Below are 15921 nucleotides of genomic sequence, written 5' to 3'. Positions count from 1 at the left end.
CTGTTATGAATTGTAATATGTGTATCTTGTGTTTTCCAGTGGTCTTAGATGATCCTTGTGAAAGGGTCATTCAAACCCCTCACCCCCACCCCCTGCAAAGGGGTTGAGACCCACAGGTTGAGAACCATTGTTTTAGTGAAAGGCATATGTAATCTATCTTCAGGCAGGAGAGGGATGATGCAAAGGTAGTGAGGACAGAGACGTTGAACTGGCCCACTGAGGCAGTGGGCCCTCCCTACCTGTGTCAACTCCTGGGCTTCGCCCTCAGAGAGTAGCGGCCAGTTCCTCTGCAGCTGCAGCTGCTCGCCTTCCTGGCCTCCTGCGGGCAGCTCTCGGTGTGTAGCGCAGCCCATCAGTCTGGATGCTGGAACGGAAAGCTGAGGTCAGTGGTGAAAACTTTCGGAAGGCGCAAACCACACACAAGCATTCAGCAGCTCACAGAGGAGCATTTAAGACTGCCACAGGCTTTGGCCCAAGGAGCATGTCCGAGTGTCCATGTGGGTATGGATGGGCCTTGGTGCCTGGGCCTCTACTAAGCTGAAAGCCCCACATCAAGGTGAGTTTGCAACACTGTAAACACACAGGGTCAATTCTGTAAGTATCTCTTGAGAGAAGGGTCTTTTAATCCACAAGTGTGCAATTCTTAAAGATGTGGCATATAAAACACAAGAACCGTTGAACCCTGGTGAAACATATCACCAGGAAATGTGGGGACGGTTGAGCTATTCCACAGAACACTGCGGTTCCAGAGAGCACAGGAAATGGCCAGCTATTGGAGCCAAGTGGAGCTCCATGTACAAACCTGCCCTGCTCCAGTCTTAGTGAGTCAGAGCTACCCATTCTGTGGTCAGGCAGGCTCAGCTCACTGGGTAGCCCTGCAGCTCGCAGATCAACACACACCTGTGTGCCTGCACCCAACACAGGACAGCTGGCAGTACAGTGTAACTGGTGTAATACAGTGTGGCTCCTGGAGGCTGCCATGGGCCACCTGTTCTTTATTTAGAGAACTACTCCAGCCACAAATCCAGAACTTCCTAGCCCAGATAAGGTCTTCGACTGAAGCCTGATCTTTGCTCTTCCTGCAACAGGGGCACCATGGATGCAGAGCAGCAGCCAAGTGTGTTTACTAGGCTGGGACAAAAACAGTAAGAGCACAGAGTCCGACAAGCAGCCCCTCCCATGGCTTTTACATATCTCTTAGCTAGATAGGGTAGAGCAGCCTGCAGCTCACTGCTACACACCAGAAAAAGAGAGGAACAGAGGCACAGCTAGGGGAGCACTCACTGTGCTGAGAGCAAGAACCAAAATGATCAGTCACTGAGACATGCCTGTCTTCCCCAGGAAAGACACCGGGGGGCTTCCAGCACAGCAGAGTTCCCTTCGCTCTGTATTGCTTCCAAATGTCTGAAAGGCAAGCCTCCTAAGAGAGAGGCAGGAGTAGCTAAGAACTGGCCACACCCTCAGGAGAAAGGCAAGCAGGGCGAGGACAGGCCCACAGGATTGTAGATGAACAGAGGTGAGTGAACAGAGGTGAACCCCCTTCAGCTCACACACACACTGCACACTTTAGCCTGTAAATCCAATCTACCAAATAGCAGAGTTAGGGAGAGTTAGGGTCCATCATTGGGACAGTGGTTTTCTTACTACATTCAAAAAAAAAAAAAAAAAAAAAAAAAAAAAGCACCAGGTTGTGACCAGTTGATTACAAACTTGTATTTTCCAGATGCTAATGTGGTGGTTGTAACTATGTGCCTCCCCCACACCTCCAGTTCCCAGGGCTCACTGCTGAGCGCCTTTCTCCATGGGAGTTCTTGGCTGGTACAGCACTGCTTTACAGCAAGTGGACACAGCTAGAGAAAAGGTGTGTGAGAAATCATCGACCTAAGGAGATAATGGTAGGTGGGCTCGGGGTGAGAGCCCAGGATAAAGAGGGCTCCTCCAGGTGGGTGAGAAGGCAAAGGACACCCATCCAGGGGTCCGAAGAACCCCCGCTGCCTGCACTAGGGGTCCCCCTGCCTCGTGCTGACTGGCCTGTAATTAGCGGTGCACACTGTGATCGTCACACTGCCCAGCCTCATTGCTCCCACACTGGGGAGGCCTTTCCCCAGAGCCTCTTGGGAGCCTTAGCTGCAGCATGGACTTGGGAAGCAGAACTCCAAAGCTACTGACCATGGTGACCACACTTCAAGCTACAGGAGACTGACTGACTGAAGCTCAGGAGACAGACAGATTGACTGAAGCTTCCCCAGTGACTGAAACCTCAGGGCTGACCCTGACTGACTGAGTTTCAACAGCTTGAAAAACCAGGACTTCAACAAACAGAAAACTGAAGCAAGACTCTCCTAATGGATGTTACTAATACATCTGGGATGTTTTCCATGAACTGTGGGGTCAGCTGGGACCCATCTAAGCCACGGAACTCTGCCACCTCCAGGGCTGGCTGCAGACTTGTTGATCCATGTTTTGAAGCATCTGAGAAGAATTACTGTGGCTCTGCACAGGGTGGTTTCTATCTCTTTAGTCACTAATGATCGGTTTAATAGAAGCAGCAAACTGGCTTCTGCAGTGAGTAAGACTTCAGGGGAGTCAGTTGGCAAAGGGGACAGACACTGGCCTCCACAGACAGACAGCGGCCTGACCTAGGCAGAGCCCCCTCCTGGGCACCTTCCTCATCCATCTGTACAAGGAAAGCAGTGCCTCTGGTAGGGGCTGCAGATTGTATGAGGCCTGAGAAGCTGGTACAAAGACAGAGCACAAAGTGCACATGTATCCACAGGGCAGGACCAGTGAAGGAGATCAAGTTGTGTTTCCACAGACACCTATACTTTCACAGTAACTTTGCAACACAGAGTTACATTGGAGCATGGAGACCGAAGGTGCATGAGGGCCAACCATTCTCCTAACCAGCCATCTGGCCAACTCAGATCAGCACTGTGCAACCCTGAGGACCCTTCTTTGGAGCCCAGGAGCACCATCAGTCACACTGACACCCATTTTTGTATCCCCAAAGATCACCATCCGGCAAAAGGTAACACCTGTATCACCAGGGACCCTTGTGAAAACCCAACCAAACACAGCACAGGGCTTGTACACTTGAGGACCTCATCCTGGGGCACTGCTCTGGCTAGTTTTTATGTCAACTCACCCTAAGTTAAAGTCTTCAAAGAAGAGGAAACCTCAATTGATGAAATGCCTCCATAAGGCCAACCTGCATGCAGCTTACAGGGCATTTTCTTAACGACTGGTGGGGGAGGACCCAACCCTGGGTGTCTAAGCAAACCATAGGAAGAGCCAGTAGGCAGCACCCTCCATGGCTTCTGCATCAGCTTCTGCCTCCAGGTTCCTGTCCTGTTTGAGTTACTGCCCTGATGATGAACTGTTATATGGAAGTGTTAGCAAATTAAGCCCTCTCCTCCCCCAACTTGCTTTTGCTCATAGTGTTTCATCATAGCAATAGAATATCCTAGGACCCTGCAGGGCTTCCTAGCTAGGTCTTAAAATCAGCCTGGAACAAATTGATCATGTACTCCAGCAGGGAGTCCTCCTATAGGCTTTTTGAGGCACCATCAGAGGTACCATCAGAGTAGCCAGGTGGAGGGAAGAGACCAGGTACCCGGTGTTGATGCTCCCTGGATGTGACAAGGAGGCACACTAATATTAGGAGTTAATGACAGAGCACATTTGGGGTTGGGGGCAACAAAGGACACAAAAATGTTAAAACCCAGAGTTCATGAGCTACAAGCTCCAGGACACTTTGAAACTATGAACAACATCATTGACAAGAATGTATAAAATCACGCCTGGTCTATGTAACATAAGTCGGACAGTTATGTTAATGAAGCAGCAGTGAGTTTCATATGCAGACTTATGCTTCATGATTCCATTACTATTCACAAATATCCCATGATCTAAAACTCAAAATCTGAGCGGCATCGAGTGAGATAACGAGCCTGAAAATCTGGAAGTAGTCTAAGCTCACATGGCTTTAAGCATGCTACAAAGAGAAACACCAATCAAGCTGTGCTGTCCTGAGACAACATGCCAATCTTCCTGCTCTCCAGGCCCAGGCCCTTGATACTGGCAGCCTCTGTGGTCTGCAGGAAGCATTCACTCCAATAGTCTCTGGGGAGCTTCCCAGGGAAAGTTTAACTCCAGCAGCAGACGCTCGCCATGCTTCAAGACTGCCCCTGTGTGGCCACATGCACACAGCACACCTTCAGAAGAAGCTGGGGCCCTGGGGCCTCCTCAGTCAAAGCTTCCACCTACACAGCCTCCAATTTCCACCTCCCAGCGGTAAGACAGAAGCTGGCTGAGCACTGCAGTGCATGAAGGTGCGGGCAAGGTGCCAACCCTTCCATCAAGCTGTGGGCAAGAAAACCACTGAGTTCCCACCTACTTGGAAGCCATCTCCCCCACCAAACCTCAGTACATGTGAGCTTCCTGAACAGACCAGCCAACTGGGAGGCACACCCATCCACTAGAAATGAGGATAGCATTTCCCTCCAAGGCAGTCCCCAGAAGACATAAAATAACACAGCTTGTCATGCTCCCCCACAAGAGTCCCAGTGATGGTCACTTTTCTGTGTCCCTTGCAAAGGACCAGTTCCCAGTAATTCAATCAAATCCCTGTTGCTAAGAATATGGTTATGGAGACATCCTGAAGCCAGTGTCTATAATAACGGAGGCTGGCCTGCACCAGCTGGAGAACTGCTCTGATCAGGAGTGGGAACAGGAAGCACACCTGTGGCTCCCTAAAGACAATGCTATCTGGGCAGTGAACCACTGCAGTCTGTGTACATGCCTAGAACTTCTGTTAACACTAGGTGCTAACACTAGGTTAGCAGAATTCCCGCCAAACAAGACCCACTGGACGGGTACCTATCTTGCAGTAAAACTCTAACAGAAGCCACCAAAGCAGTGAAGTCATGAAAACTTCCTTAGGTTACCTTACCTGTAGGCTAGTGAGGCCTCCTTAGTCCTCCTCCCACTGGGATGGCTACCACCTTCCTAAGACACTGTAATGTCTCCTACCTGCAGCACCCACCCCCGGGGGGGCACTTCCTCCCTCAGTCATCCTTCCCCTGGGACAGCTACCACCCAGTCGTGATATCACATGCCTCCTCCCCAACATGGTGCGTGCCAGCTTTCATCATCTTACTCCTGCCTCCACTAGGTATGAGTATTCTGTCTGCATGTATGCCTGCATGCCAGAAGAGGGCACCAGATCCCATTATAGATGGTTGTGAGCCACTACGTGGTTGCTGGGAACTCAGGATCTCTGTAAAAACAGCCAGTGCTCTTAACCACTGAGCCATCTCTCCAGGCCCAGACACAGTCTTGAGAGTTTCTCTAGAAAGGGCTGAGCACAGCATTTCATCTGCTATACTTGGGTCCTCACCTTGCTAATCCTAATCCAGGGAAACTGAATACCATGGTGAAATCATCATGTCTAAATGTACTACCCCTATCCTGGATCTGCTGCCCCACCTGACCCAGCACATAGCACCTGAACTTGAAAACACAGCTCTGTGTCCAAAAATTCAAGGATTCAGACCCCTACAATGCACATCCAGGTTATGGTTGGAAAGTTCCAACTCAATGCCAAAGATAGTGGTAAGCTGGTAGGGGACGTGTCAGAGCAGGTGTGGGCAGGTGTAAAGGCAAGGGCTCAGGGCTTGAAGCTTCCTTTCGCTGACTTAACCCAAACCCTTTACTATTGTTCAGATATGGTCTGAGTGAGTCTCCAAGGGCTCATATGCTAGGTGCTAAGAGATGTTGGGAAGTGGTAGCACCTTTGAGAGGCAGAGCCTAGGGGGAGGTCATCAGCTCACAGAGATACTGTCTTTGAGAAAGATTATGGGATCCTAGTAAGTTTCTGCTATAAAGGAGAAAAGCCTGGTCCTTGAATCTTCTCAGTATCCTGTCTTGTCAAGTGCTCTCACCATTGCATATCTGCCATGCAATGACCCTTGCCAGAGACCAGAGCTGTCCAATCTTGGACTTGAAGCTTTCAGGATGGTAAACTAGCTAATCTTTTCTTTATAAAACACCTAGCTTCTGGTATTTTGTTAAAGTACCACAGAACGGGCTGATAATACCTCTACCTACACTAGTCAGTTTTCTATACAACAAGGAAATACCCAAACACCAACTTAGAAAAGATTTGCTCTAACTCATGTTCTAGAGGGTCTCAGTTCAAGGTCAAGTGACCCCTGATGTTTTTGACCTGTGGTGAGGTAGTATGTCATAGCAGGAACAAAACTGCTCACTATCACTAGCAGACAGGAAGAATTGGGAATAGAGAGCAAGCCTCCAATGGCCTAAGGGACCTCCAAGAAGGCCTTCCCTTCTAAAGGCCCCACTGCCTCCTAACAGTGCAACCCTGAGAGGTGAACTTTTGGGAGACAGTCAAGAACCAAGAAGCCCTTTGCCGGGCGGTAGTGGCGCACGCCTTTAATCCCAGCACTCAAGAGGCAGAGGCTATCGGATCTCTAGGAGTTCGAGACCATCCTGGCCTATAAAGGGAGTTCCAGGACAGGCTCCAAAGCTATAGAGAAATCCTGTCTCAAAAAAAACCAAACCAAAACCAAAACCAAAACAAAAAAACAAGCTTTGGCACTGCCCTATTCTGAAACTCAGTTATCTGTCAAGGACAGGTTTAAGTTGGCAGTCTGGAAGGGTTGTACAGACCCCTCACTGCCTACAAGTTAGGGCCAGCAGCTGCTGACTGATGCGCACGTTAACACACACCACAGCATGCTGAGTGAGGCTCCAATTTTGGAAGTTGGTACACGCACTGCCCTGCTGGCCACTCACCTGCATGCCGAATGGAGCAATTACCCTCTGCAGGGGAAGTCCAGGTCCTGCTCTTGAGCACTAGGGCATCTTCCAGGAGCTCAATCTTCTTGCTGAACTGCACTTCTAAAATGGGAATGACCTCTGGCATCTTGGCAGATATCACCCGATAAGCCACGTCTGGCTTCCCGATGAACCGCTGGCGTATGCTGACCTCATAAGGAGAGTGGATCTTGATATCATCTACATCTTCCCTCTCAAACCTGTGCAGGAGCAATGAACTGGAGTCATGGATTTCCAAACCAGAAACCAGGACAGTGAGCTTTCCTGGCTTGGAATGAGACTCTGTTCTCTGAGAAACAATAGCAGGGACTCTGATCACCACCCCTTCCTTTCCAAAGGGCTCACAAGCAGCTAAAGAGGCAGCTTCCTTGGTCTTGGCTTCTGCTGGCGTCTTCCAAAGCTTAGAGCTAAAAGGCCACCAGGAAGGAGACTCCAATTCTGTCAGCAATCTAAAAGAGCAAAGAAAACATGGAAGTCAGAGATGGTCAGTTTTGAGGTGTATGTAAGGCCTTTGTTTTTGTTTTTCTCCAGAAGACTGCTTTAATCTTTGTAGAGCATGTTACCGTTTTATACTCAATCTTCCCCAACAAGCACTTAGGAAACAGAAAGAGCACAGGGTGGGGACCTGAGGCTTGGGGTGGTAAGCACACCTGTGTGGAAGGGATCCAGCTAACCAAAGATACAACAACATGTGCACATGACTCATGTTGTTCTTTCCACACCATGCCTTGACCTGGAGAGTTCTGACTCAGAGTCCATCCATGAATCCATGAATCCATCAAGCTCTACAGAGCTGTCTGCTAAAGCATTCTGCAGTATGGAAATGCTCTGTCAACACTGTCTAAAATAACTGGAGGCACATGTAGCTACCAAACACTTCATATATAGCCATGGCAACTAAGAAATTCAATTCTTGACTCAATTAAGTAATTGTTTGTAGAGTTGGGGAATCAAATTCGGGGCCTTATGCATAGTAGGCCAAAGCTCTATGTCTAAGCCACTTCCTGATATAATTCAATTTTAGTATAGCTAGTGTCTATTAGACTGCACAACACAAATGCAACAAGAAATATATCCAATATATCAAGTGGAGGTAGGAAAGAAAAAGCAACTGTACAGAGCTGGAGGGATGAGTTGGTGATTAAGAGCACTGGCTATTCTTCCAAAGGACCAGAGTTCAATTCCCAGCAACCACATGATGGCTCAGAACCATTTATTATAGGATCTGATGCCCTCTTCTGGCATGCAGGTATACATGCAAAACACTCACACATAAAATATAAATAAAAAATTTTTAAAAAGAAAAAGCAACTATCAAAAAGAACAAACAGTAAACACAAAGCAGAATTAAATGAGTTAAACTGAACCAAGTAAGCATTCAGACTAAAAGCAAATGGACAAAGTTAAAAGACATGATCACCTTGAAAGAAACAAGAGGCAGCTATACCTTGTTCACAAAAACACCGTAAAACATGAAAGAGAAGATTCACAGAAACAAAGAGCTGAAATGTACACATAATACACAGGATGCTAACAGTAAACGGATGCTACCAGAGGCGTTGTTATGATAGAGAATCCACCCAACAGGAAGACTTAACACTATAACATCTATGTACCAAATAATGCCACTTCAAAATTAATTGATCCCACCAACCAACCAAAACCAAAACCAAAACAAACAAACAAAAAAAACCCCAGACAACACAGTTGTAGACGTCAAAAGTTACATTTCTTTCAATGGCCGATGGGACAATGACCAAAAAAAAGTAAGAATTTGGAATTTTGAACAGTATAACCTGACTAAATCACCCAGCATCTGCTGAATGCACACTGCTTTCAACTGGGCGCAGAACACTCATGCCAGGGAATGCATCTAGTTGCAAAGACACTATGTCCAAATGACAAATACAAATCCTGAAAATACATGCACCAAAAATTCAAAAAGGAAATAAAACATTTAAAGGGGCTGGAGTAATGGCTCAGTGGCTAAGAGCACTTGCTGCTCTTACAGAGGACCTGGGTTCTTTCCTGGAACCCACATGGTGGTTTATAACCACCTATAACTCCAATGCCAGGGGATCTGACACCTTCTTTTGACCTCTAAGAGCATAAGGCATAAAAACAAATCTTTAAAAAAAAAAAGAAAAAAAAAAACATTTAAAATGATTAACAATGAAAATACAATACACATGAGAAGCAAACATGATCCCATCTGAGAAAAGTGAGTTTCCTACATGTGTATGTGATTATTAGAAAGGTTTATGATTGGACAGTGTTAGCACACACCTTTAATCCCAGCACTCAGGAGGCAGAAGCAGGCAGTCCTCTGAGTTAGAGGCCAGCCTAGTCTACAGAGTGAGTTCCAGGACAGCCAAAGCTACAAGAAAAATACTGCCTCACAAAAACGAAAATAAATAAACAAATAAATGAAAGGTCTAAAATTAGTTATCTAAGCTTCTATTTCAAATTGGTTTAAAATGAAGACTAAAATATATACAAAGAAAGTAGAAAAGCCCAAGTGTAGAGATCATTAAATTAGAAGCAGGAAAAAATGGGGGGGGGGCGGGAAGGTGGGGAAGGAACTGGTCTGGGGAGATAGCTCAGTGGGTAGAACTTGCCACCAAGCCTAAAGATTTAAGTTTGAGCCTCTGAACCCACATGATTGGAGGAGAAAACTGACTCCAACTTTCCATACAGATGCTATGGCACATATATGCCTGTATACACACAGAGAAAATAAACAAAAATGAGTGATTTGTGACTTTAATCCCAGCAGTCTGAAGGCAGAGGTAACTGGAGCTCTGTGAACTAGAAGTCAGCCTGGCCTACAAAGTAAGTTCCAGGCTACCCAGTGCTACATAGTGAGATCATGTCTTTAAAGACAGAGCCAAAAGTCAGTTCCTTGATGAGACTTAAATACAAAATGCAAATTACTAACAAGAAATGACCAAGGAAACTATAGAGAAAATATAAATTTCTGACACAGGACTAGCAATGGACATTATTCTCCGTGCCAATAAGTCTAACAATTTATTTGAAATGTACAACACTAGATGGCTCAACCTTTGAAACCAAAGCAAGGAAAAACATTTGAATAAGTTTAGAAACTAAATCTGTAAGGATGACAGCAGAGAGAACACCGTGGCCTAAGTGGCTTCACTGGTGAATTCTGCCAAAGATAAGGATCAACAATTGTCTGTCCACAGCCCTGTTCAAAGAACAGTGTGAGGGCAGCGCCATCCTCCATCCATCTCACAAGTCGCCCGACTCACCGACCCGACACAACCAGACATAGGAATCCCAACCCAGTAAAATCCGTTATAAAAATCAGGAAGTATAGTTGATGACATAAAAAACTACTAACCTACAAATAAGAGATACTTATCCCAGGGAGATGAGGATGGCTTAACACCTGAAAATTAATCAATGTAATTCATCTCCCTGCTAGTGAAACAGGGAAGCTATAAGCTCATCAGAATAGCATCCAGTCTGAAGAATTCTATCACAGGAAGAAAACTTTCTCAATCTGATAAAGGGCACCTATAAAAAACTTTAACAACATGACTTTATTTTTTTCCCAAAATGAAAATAAAAAGTGAGCAGATTCCTAAATGTGCTGTGCTTTTCAGGCATTTCTCAGAATGACTTTCTGAAATACATTTGGTTCTTGTCCTGTTTCCTGGGAATCTGGAAGTGAAGTGTATTCTATGTGCTGATGAACTCTCTGCTGGTCAGCAGCTCCTAGATAGCACCCAGACAGGGCTGGTCACTGAAAGACCAGGGCTGAATCAGGGGGTGGAGACCCTCAGTCTCATCTCAGCCCCCAGGGAAGGAAAAAGGGCTGAAGGTTAAGGGGCTCACTGATGGCCAGTGGTTTAACCAATCACCCCATGTAATGAAATGTCTATAAAACCCCTAGAGACTCATTCACAGCTTCCCAGGAGCTGAAGGTGTGGAGGATCCTGGGGGGCTTGATCAGTGCAACCCAAGGAAGGGTAGAGGGAGCCAATCTCCAGCTGGCTGTGGTGGCCCTCCCTCTTCAAACCCTTCACAGTTAAGCTGCTGGCTACTATGTTCCCTGACAGATGGAGTTTCAGGGGCTTCGTTTTACTCTTTACCACAACAATGGCTCTCTCAGTTCAGGTCAGGGACCCAACACTTGGGCTTTGCTCTCTCTTGAGTATGTCCACTCTGCTTAAGGAATAGCTGGAGGAAAAACAAACAAGGTGGGCTTGGGAACCTACTAAGTCAGGCAGGAGCTACAAACATGCACAATCCCCTCCAGATTTCTACAAAAGAAAACATGCAGCACTTGTCTTTTTGTGCCTCAGTTACTTAGTTGACTATCATAATCCCCAGGTTCCTTTGTATTGCTACACCAGCTGGGTTTTACTCTTCATGGCTGAATGACATTTCATTGCACGGATATGCCATATTTTCCTTATCTGTGTTTGTGTGAGGGGCACTGCTGCTCTGACTAGATTATTTTCCATCAGAGCCCACTATGCTGACCACCATCACTGTGGCCTTTGTGATTGAGTGTGTTCATCACAGCTCTACATAGAAGCAGCCCCTGTTGGGTCCTGGTATGGCCCTCTCTGTGTCCTCATTCCCACCTCCTGGAATGGCAAGGCTTACAGCCTCATGCTTCTTCCTATTGCTATCCCTTCTGCCTGACAAGGGGATGTACACTTTTTTAAGTTGTCAGTCAAAATGCTCACATAAACTGGGTGGTAGTGGCCCACACTTTTAATCCCAGCACTCGGGAGGCAGAGACAGGTAGATCTCTCTGAGTTTGAGGCCAGCCAAGTCTACAGAGTGAGTTCCAGGACAGGCTCCAAAGCTACAGAGAAACTCTGTCTAGAGAAAAAAAAGGAAAGAAAATGCTCTCACCAGTTGCTCCCAGTTAGGTAGCACTTCCTTACTGTTACTCTTGTTTCTCCACCCCCTTCCACTGGGACTCCTCCCTCTTCCAGACGGTCCTATTACTACTTTCCTGCTCCTCCACCTATCTTCTGCATGAGAGAACATGCAGTATATTTCTTTCTGAATCTGCTATTTACCGATCTCAAGTACCTCCATCTCTCTGTAAATGACACAATTTCATCCTTCTTTATCATTGAGTAATGTTCCATTCTGTATGTGTGCATGTGCGTGTGCATGTGTGAGTGTGTATGTCACATTTTATCTGTCCATCTGTTGACAAGACACTTGGGCCACAACCAACAAGTGGTAAACAAACAAACAAACAAACAAAAGAATAACAGATAATGTTTTCCCTTTATGCACAAGTCCCTCCCAGTAAATTCTGAGGCTGGAGGCCACTCTGTGAACCAAACCTGCTCAGACAACCCTCAGTCTAGCCTACCATGGAAACAGGCTCAATGGGCTCTAGGATACTGACAAATACTGGAAATACAAGAGCCAACACTTGGAGCCTCATGCCAAGACATCTGTTCTAACACTAAAAGCACAAAAGCTCTGGTTCTAACACTAAAAGCACAAAAGCTCTGGTTCTGCTGAGGCGCTCATGAATGCTGAGCCAGGGACTATGAGACAACAGTGCAGGAAATAGCAGGTGGGTAGGTGGGAGGGATGTGGCCTCTCCAACTTGAGCGGGGTGGTGATGGAGCAGGCTCTTTAAGGGTGAGCACTGTCAGGAGGAGTCCTGAACACACCTCAGAGAAGAGTTGAGCACTGGGCCAGCATCCACTGTGACTAGCCCTACAACAGCAGGGTCTCACCTACTGAGTTTCCATGGAGAGAACAGGAACTCAGATGATTCCAGTGTGTCTAGATTAAACCTGGTTTCCCAACAGAAACCAAAGGTAAACAACAGGAACTCTAACTCGGCAAACTATGAAATATGCTGAATTATCCACATGCACAGGGGCAGAAACAGGCTATGACATGGGCAACCAGAAGAGAAGAAATAATGGAAGACCCCACTCCTAGAACACATGGGAGTTTACTCTCCCCATCCATTTTATCTTATTTCATCCTGAGGACCAACTAAGTCACAGCCAGGAGAACAGAACTGCCAACTCTAGACAGTCTGAGGAGTTCTCTGCCTCTGTTCCTGTGACAAGCCTGACACACACATACCTCCATGGCTAGTCTTACTACTGAGCATATCCCTAACCAGGTGTGGACTATGGCAAAGGCCATCATGCCTATGAAGCACCAAGAGAGCCTGGACATTCCACCACGCAGCAGCTCAGGAGCACCGCATACTCTTTACAAACACAGTCCTTTTTCCACAGGGACACATGTTCCCAGGCCCTGAGGAATAATGGAAGGGAAGGATAGTACTAAACCCTATACAAGCTGCATTTCCTACACACATACTTACAATATAGTTACTTACAGATCACACGTACTATTGCTATATTGCAATAGGACTTGTGTGAGTGGTCTCCTTCTCAAGACATCTTCCTGTGTTTCACTCTGTAGTTTCTCCTTGCCATATCAAATTGGATCCTGCACATTGGATCACTATTAAGTAAAATGCTCCTGAATGCAGCACTAAACACCTAAAATATCTGATAACCAAAGTGGCTGCTAGGGACTGACAATGGTAGCCAGCAGTGCAGACAGGCCAGACAAAGGGCTAATCCATATTCTAGGAGGCATGGACAATCATGTCTGAGCTCTCACCAGGCTACTCAGAGTGGCACCGATACTACAGGTTACCAAAGAGGTCCATTTTCCTACCTAACAATTTCAGAGGGACTCTGGGATAACCAAAACAAGAAAGCAGAACTATAGATAACAGGGATATAATTACAAAAACAAAAAGAGAACATTTCCAAGCTAATTTCTGAAAAATAAGCTCAGGGGCTGGAGAGATGGCTCAACAATTAAGACTTCTTCCAGAGGACCAGGGTTCAATTCACAGCACCCACATGGCAGCTCACACACAAGTGTGTGTGTTTGTGTGTGTGTGTGTGTGTATATATATATATATATATATATATATATATATATATATATATATGGGCATTGGTGGCACACACCTTTAATCCCAGCACTCTGGAGGCAGAGGCAGGTGGATCTCTGTGAGTTCAAGGCCAGCCTGGTCTACAGAGCAAGTTCCAGGACAGGCTCCAAAGCAATGCAGAGAAACCCTGTCTCGAAAAAAATAAAACAAAACACAGAAATTTAAATTTTAAATAAGTTTGAACTTGGTACGTTGAAAAAGAGCACACTCAAAGATGGGTCTTAGGAAAAATGTTCAGGGAATGCTGTTTAAGGACTACAAGCTGAACGCCACTTTCCCAAGGACAGGGAAAGACAGCCAAAAGACTGTGGAAACTTTTCTGTATACCAGTGGCAGGAGAGGCTGGAAATCCAGGTGCAGTAACAAAGGCGGTGCCAGCATCATCTACAGGCAGGGGTGGAATGGGGTGAGTGACAGAGAACGCCGACTTGAAGGAAGACATGGTGATCCTACACACAACCTGGGCACTTGAGAGGAGTCAGAATGGAGAGGAGAGAGCTGGAACCTCCATGCTAAGGCAAGCAAGGCCTAGAGGGCTCACATTGCAGGAGGGAGGCAGGGACCCAAGATGAAATTTTATTGACAATCCAGTCCTGGAAGTCCCCCTACACAGGGACCCTGGAACAAATGCTTCTGATTAAAGACAGAAAATAAAGAAATCCAGAAAAAGGAAACTTAGGAGAGACAGATCAATTAAACAAACAAACAAAAAAACACATCTTTAATCTTAGCACTTGGGAGGCAGAGGCAGGCAGAACTCTGTGAGTCTGAGGCCAGCCTCGTCTACAAAGTGAGTTCCAGGACAGCCAGGGCCTTGTAAAACCAAAGAAAACATAATAAAACAAAACAAAGGCAACTGAAATGCCAAGATAAAACAGACAGGAAGCAGTGTTGGAGTATGAATCAAACAACATGTACAGAAAAAAAATCTTAGAAATTAAAATCTAACAGGAATAAAAGAAAAACTCAAGAAATATAAGCCAGAATGAAAAAAGGACAGAGCAAAATGAAGAGAAAACACAAGACAGCCAATAAAGGACAACAAAAACAGGAGCTCCAAATGGGTCACATTTTTTAAAGTGATGTGGAAAAACTTACCAAAGAAATAATATAAGCACACAAACAAAAAGCCCACTCTGAGGGACAAACTCAATGAGGGCATTTTGAACTATATACAAAACAACCACAAAAAAACTATTTGTCCCCCATCAAAGCTGATCACTATCAGGAGGAGACAGACACACTCATGACCTGAGAACTGGGGACAAGGCTGAACAGCACACAGGAACCACAGAGTGAGACACCATCCTCGTACAGCCCATCACAACATGGACACTCGTCTCCCTACTCTCTGTGAACCAACAGGATCCAGGTGGTGACAGGCAATGGCTCTCTGGGCTGCGTCCCACACAGTCTACACAGAAGGGTGCACAGCCTTTCCTCTGGGTGCTGGAAATGTCTTAACCGTGAGCTTGCCGAGAGGACACTCTGCCTTCCCAGGAGAAACAGACCTTGGAGTTTGCCCACCTGTCAGCCACATCTAGATCTGACTCCATCTTCTCCAGGTTCCTCATGACACTGTCTAGCTGCTCTCCCTGGTGATGAAGGACCTTGGAAGTATCTTCCATGCGTCTTTGGGAACTAGCCATCAGTCCCATCAGCTCCTGCCCCCTGGTCATGGGGGAGGTTGTGCCGGCAGCGGTGCCTGGCTGGGAGAGCAGCAGCTCCCTCCAGAAGTGCTCGATGACATTGAAGACCACATTGCGACTTGGCCGCAGTGAGCTGAACCAGTGCTTGGCCTGGCCCTTCTCCAGGATTGTGATGGCACTGAAGATAAAGAGAGAAGCCTCCTTCCTGATCTCAGTGATGCTGGAGAGAGGCACGCCCACAAGGACCTCTTCACTTCTGTCTGCACTGAACTTCAGCGAATGAGGTGTCAAGGTCAGTTTCCCAGGAACCCATTGCTTCTCAAGGGTCAGGTAGTAGGAACAAGGCCAGGAGTGGACACGCACATCACCGCTCATCTGTCTCTAAGTAGCTGGACTACACACAGGCGGCTGTAG

The 15921-nt window shown here is 46.5% G+C and overlaps 1 protein-coding gene across 1 annotated transcript in view; it reads right to left on the bottom strand.

Annotated features, from left to right (window-relative positions):
* Nucleotides 1-15921, bottom strand: part of Snap47 (synaptosome associated protein 47) — a 29551-nt gene extending 13630 nt beyond the window's left edge. Inside the window, exons 1-3 of the mRNA XM_051180554.1 lie at nucleotides 15386-15921; nucleotides 6817-7307; nucleotides 240-364 (exon numbers count right to left, since the gene is read on the bottom strand). Coding sequence (XP_051036511.1) covers nucleotides 240-364; nucleotides 6817-7307; nucleotides 15386-15882 — 1113 coding nt within the window. The 5' untranslated portion in view covers nucleotides 15883-15921. The remainder of the gene's footprint in view (nucleotides 1-239; nucleotides 365-6816; nucleotides 7308-15385) is intronic.

This window comes from Phodopus roborovskii, unplaced genomic scaffold (genome assembly GCF_943737965.1).
Source record: "Phodopus roborovskii unplaced genomic scaffold, PHOROB, whole genome shotgun sequence".
In the NCBI taxonomy this organism is placed as follows: domain Eukaryota; kingdom Metazoa; phylum Chordata; class Mammalia; order Rodentia; family Cricetidae; genus Phodopus; species Phodopus roborovskii.
This window is presented reverse-complemented; position numbering and strand designations above follow the sequence as displayed.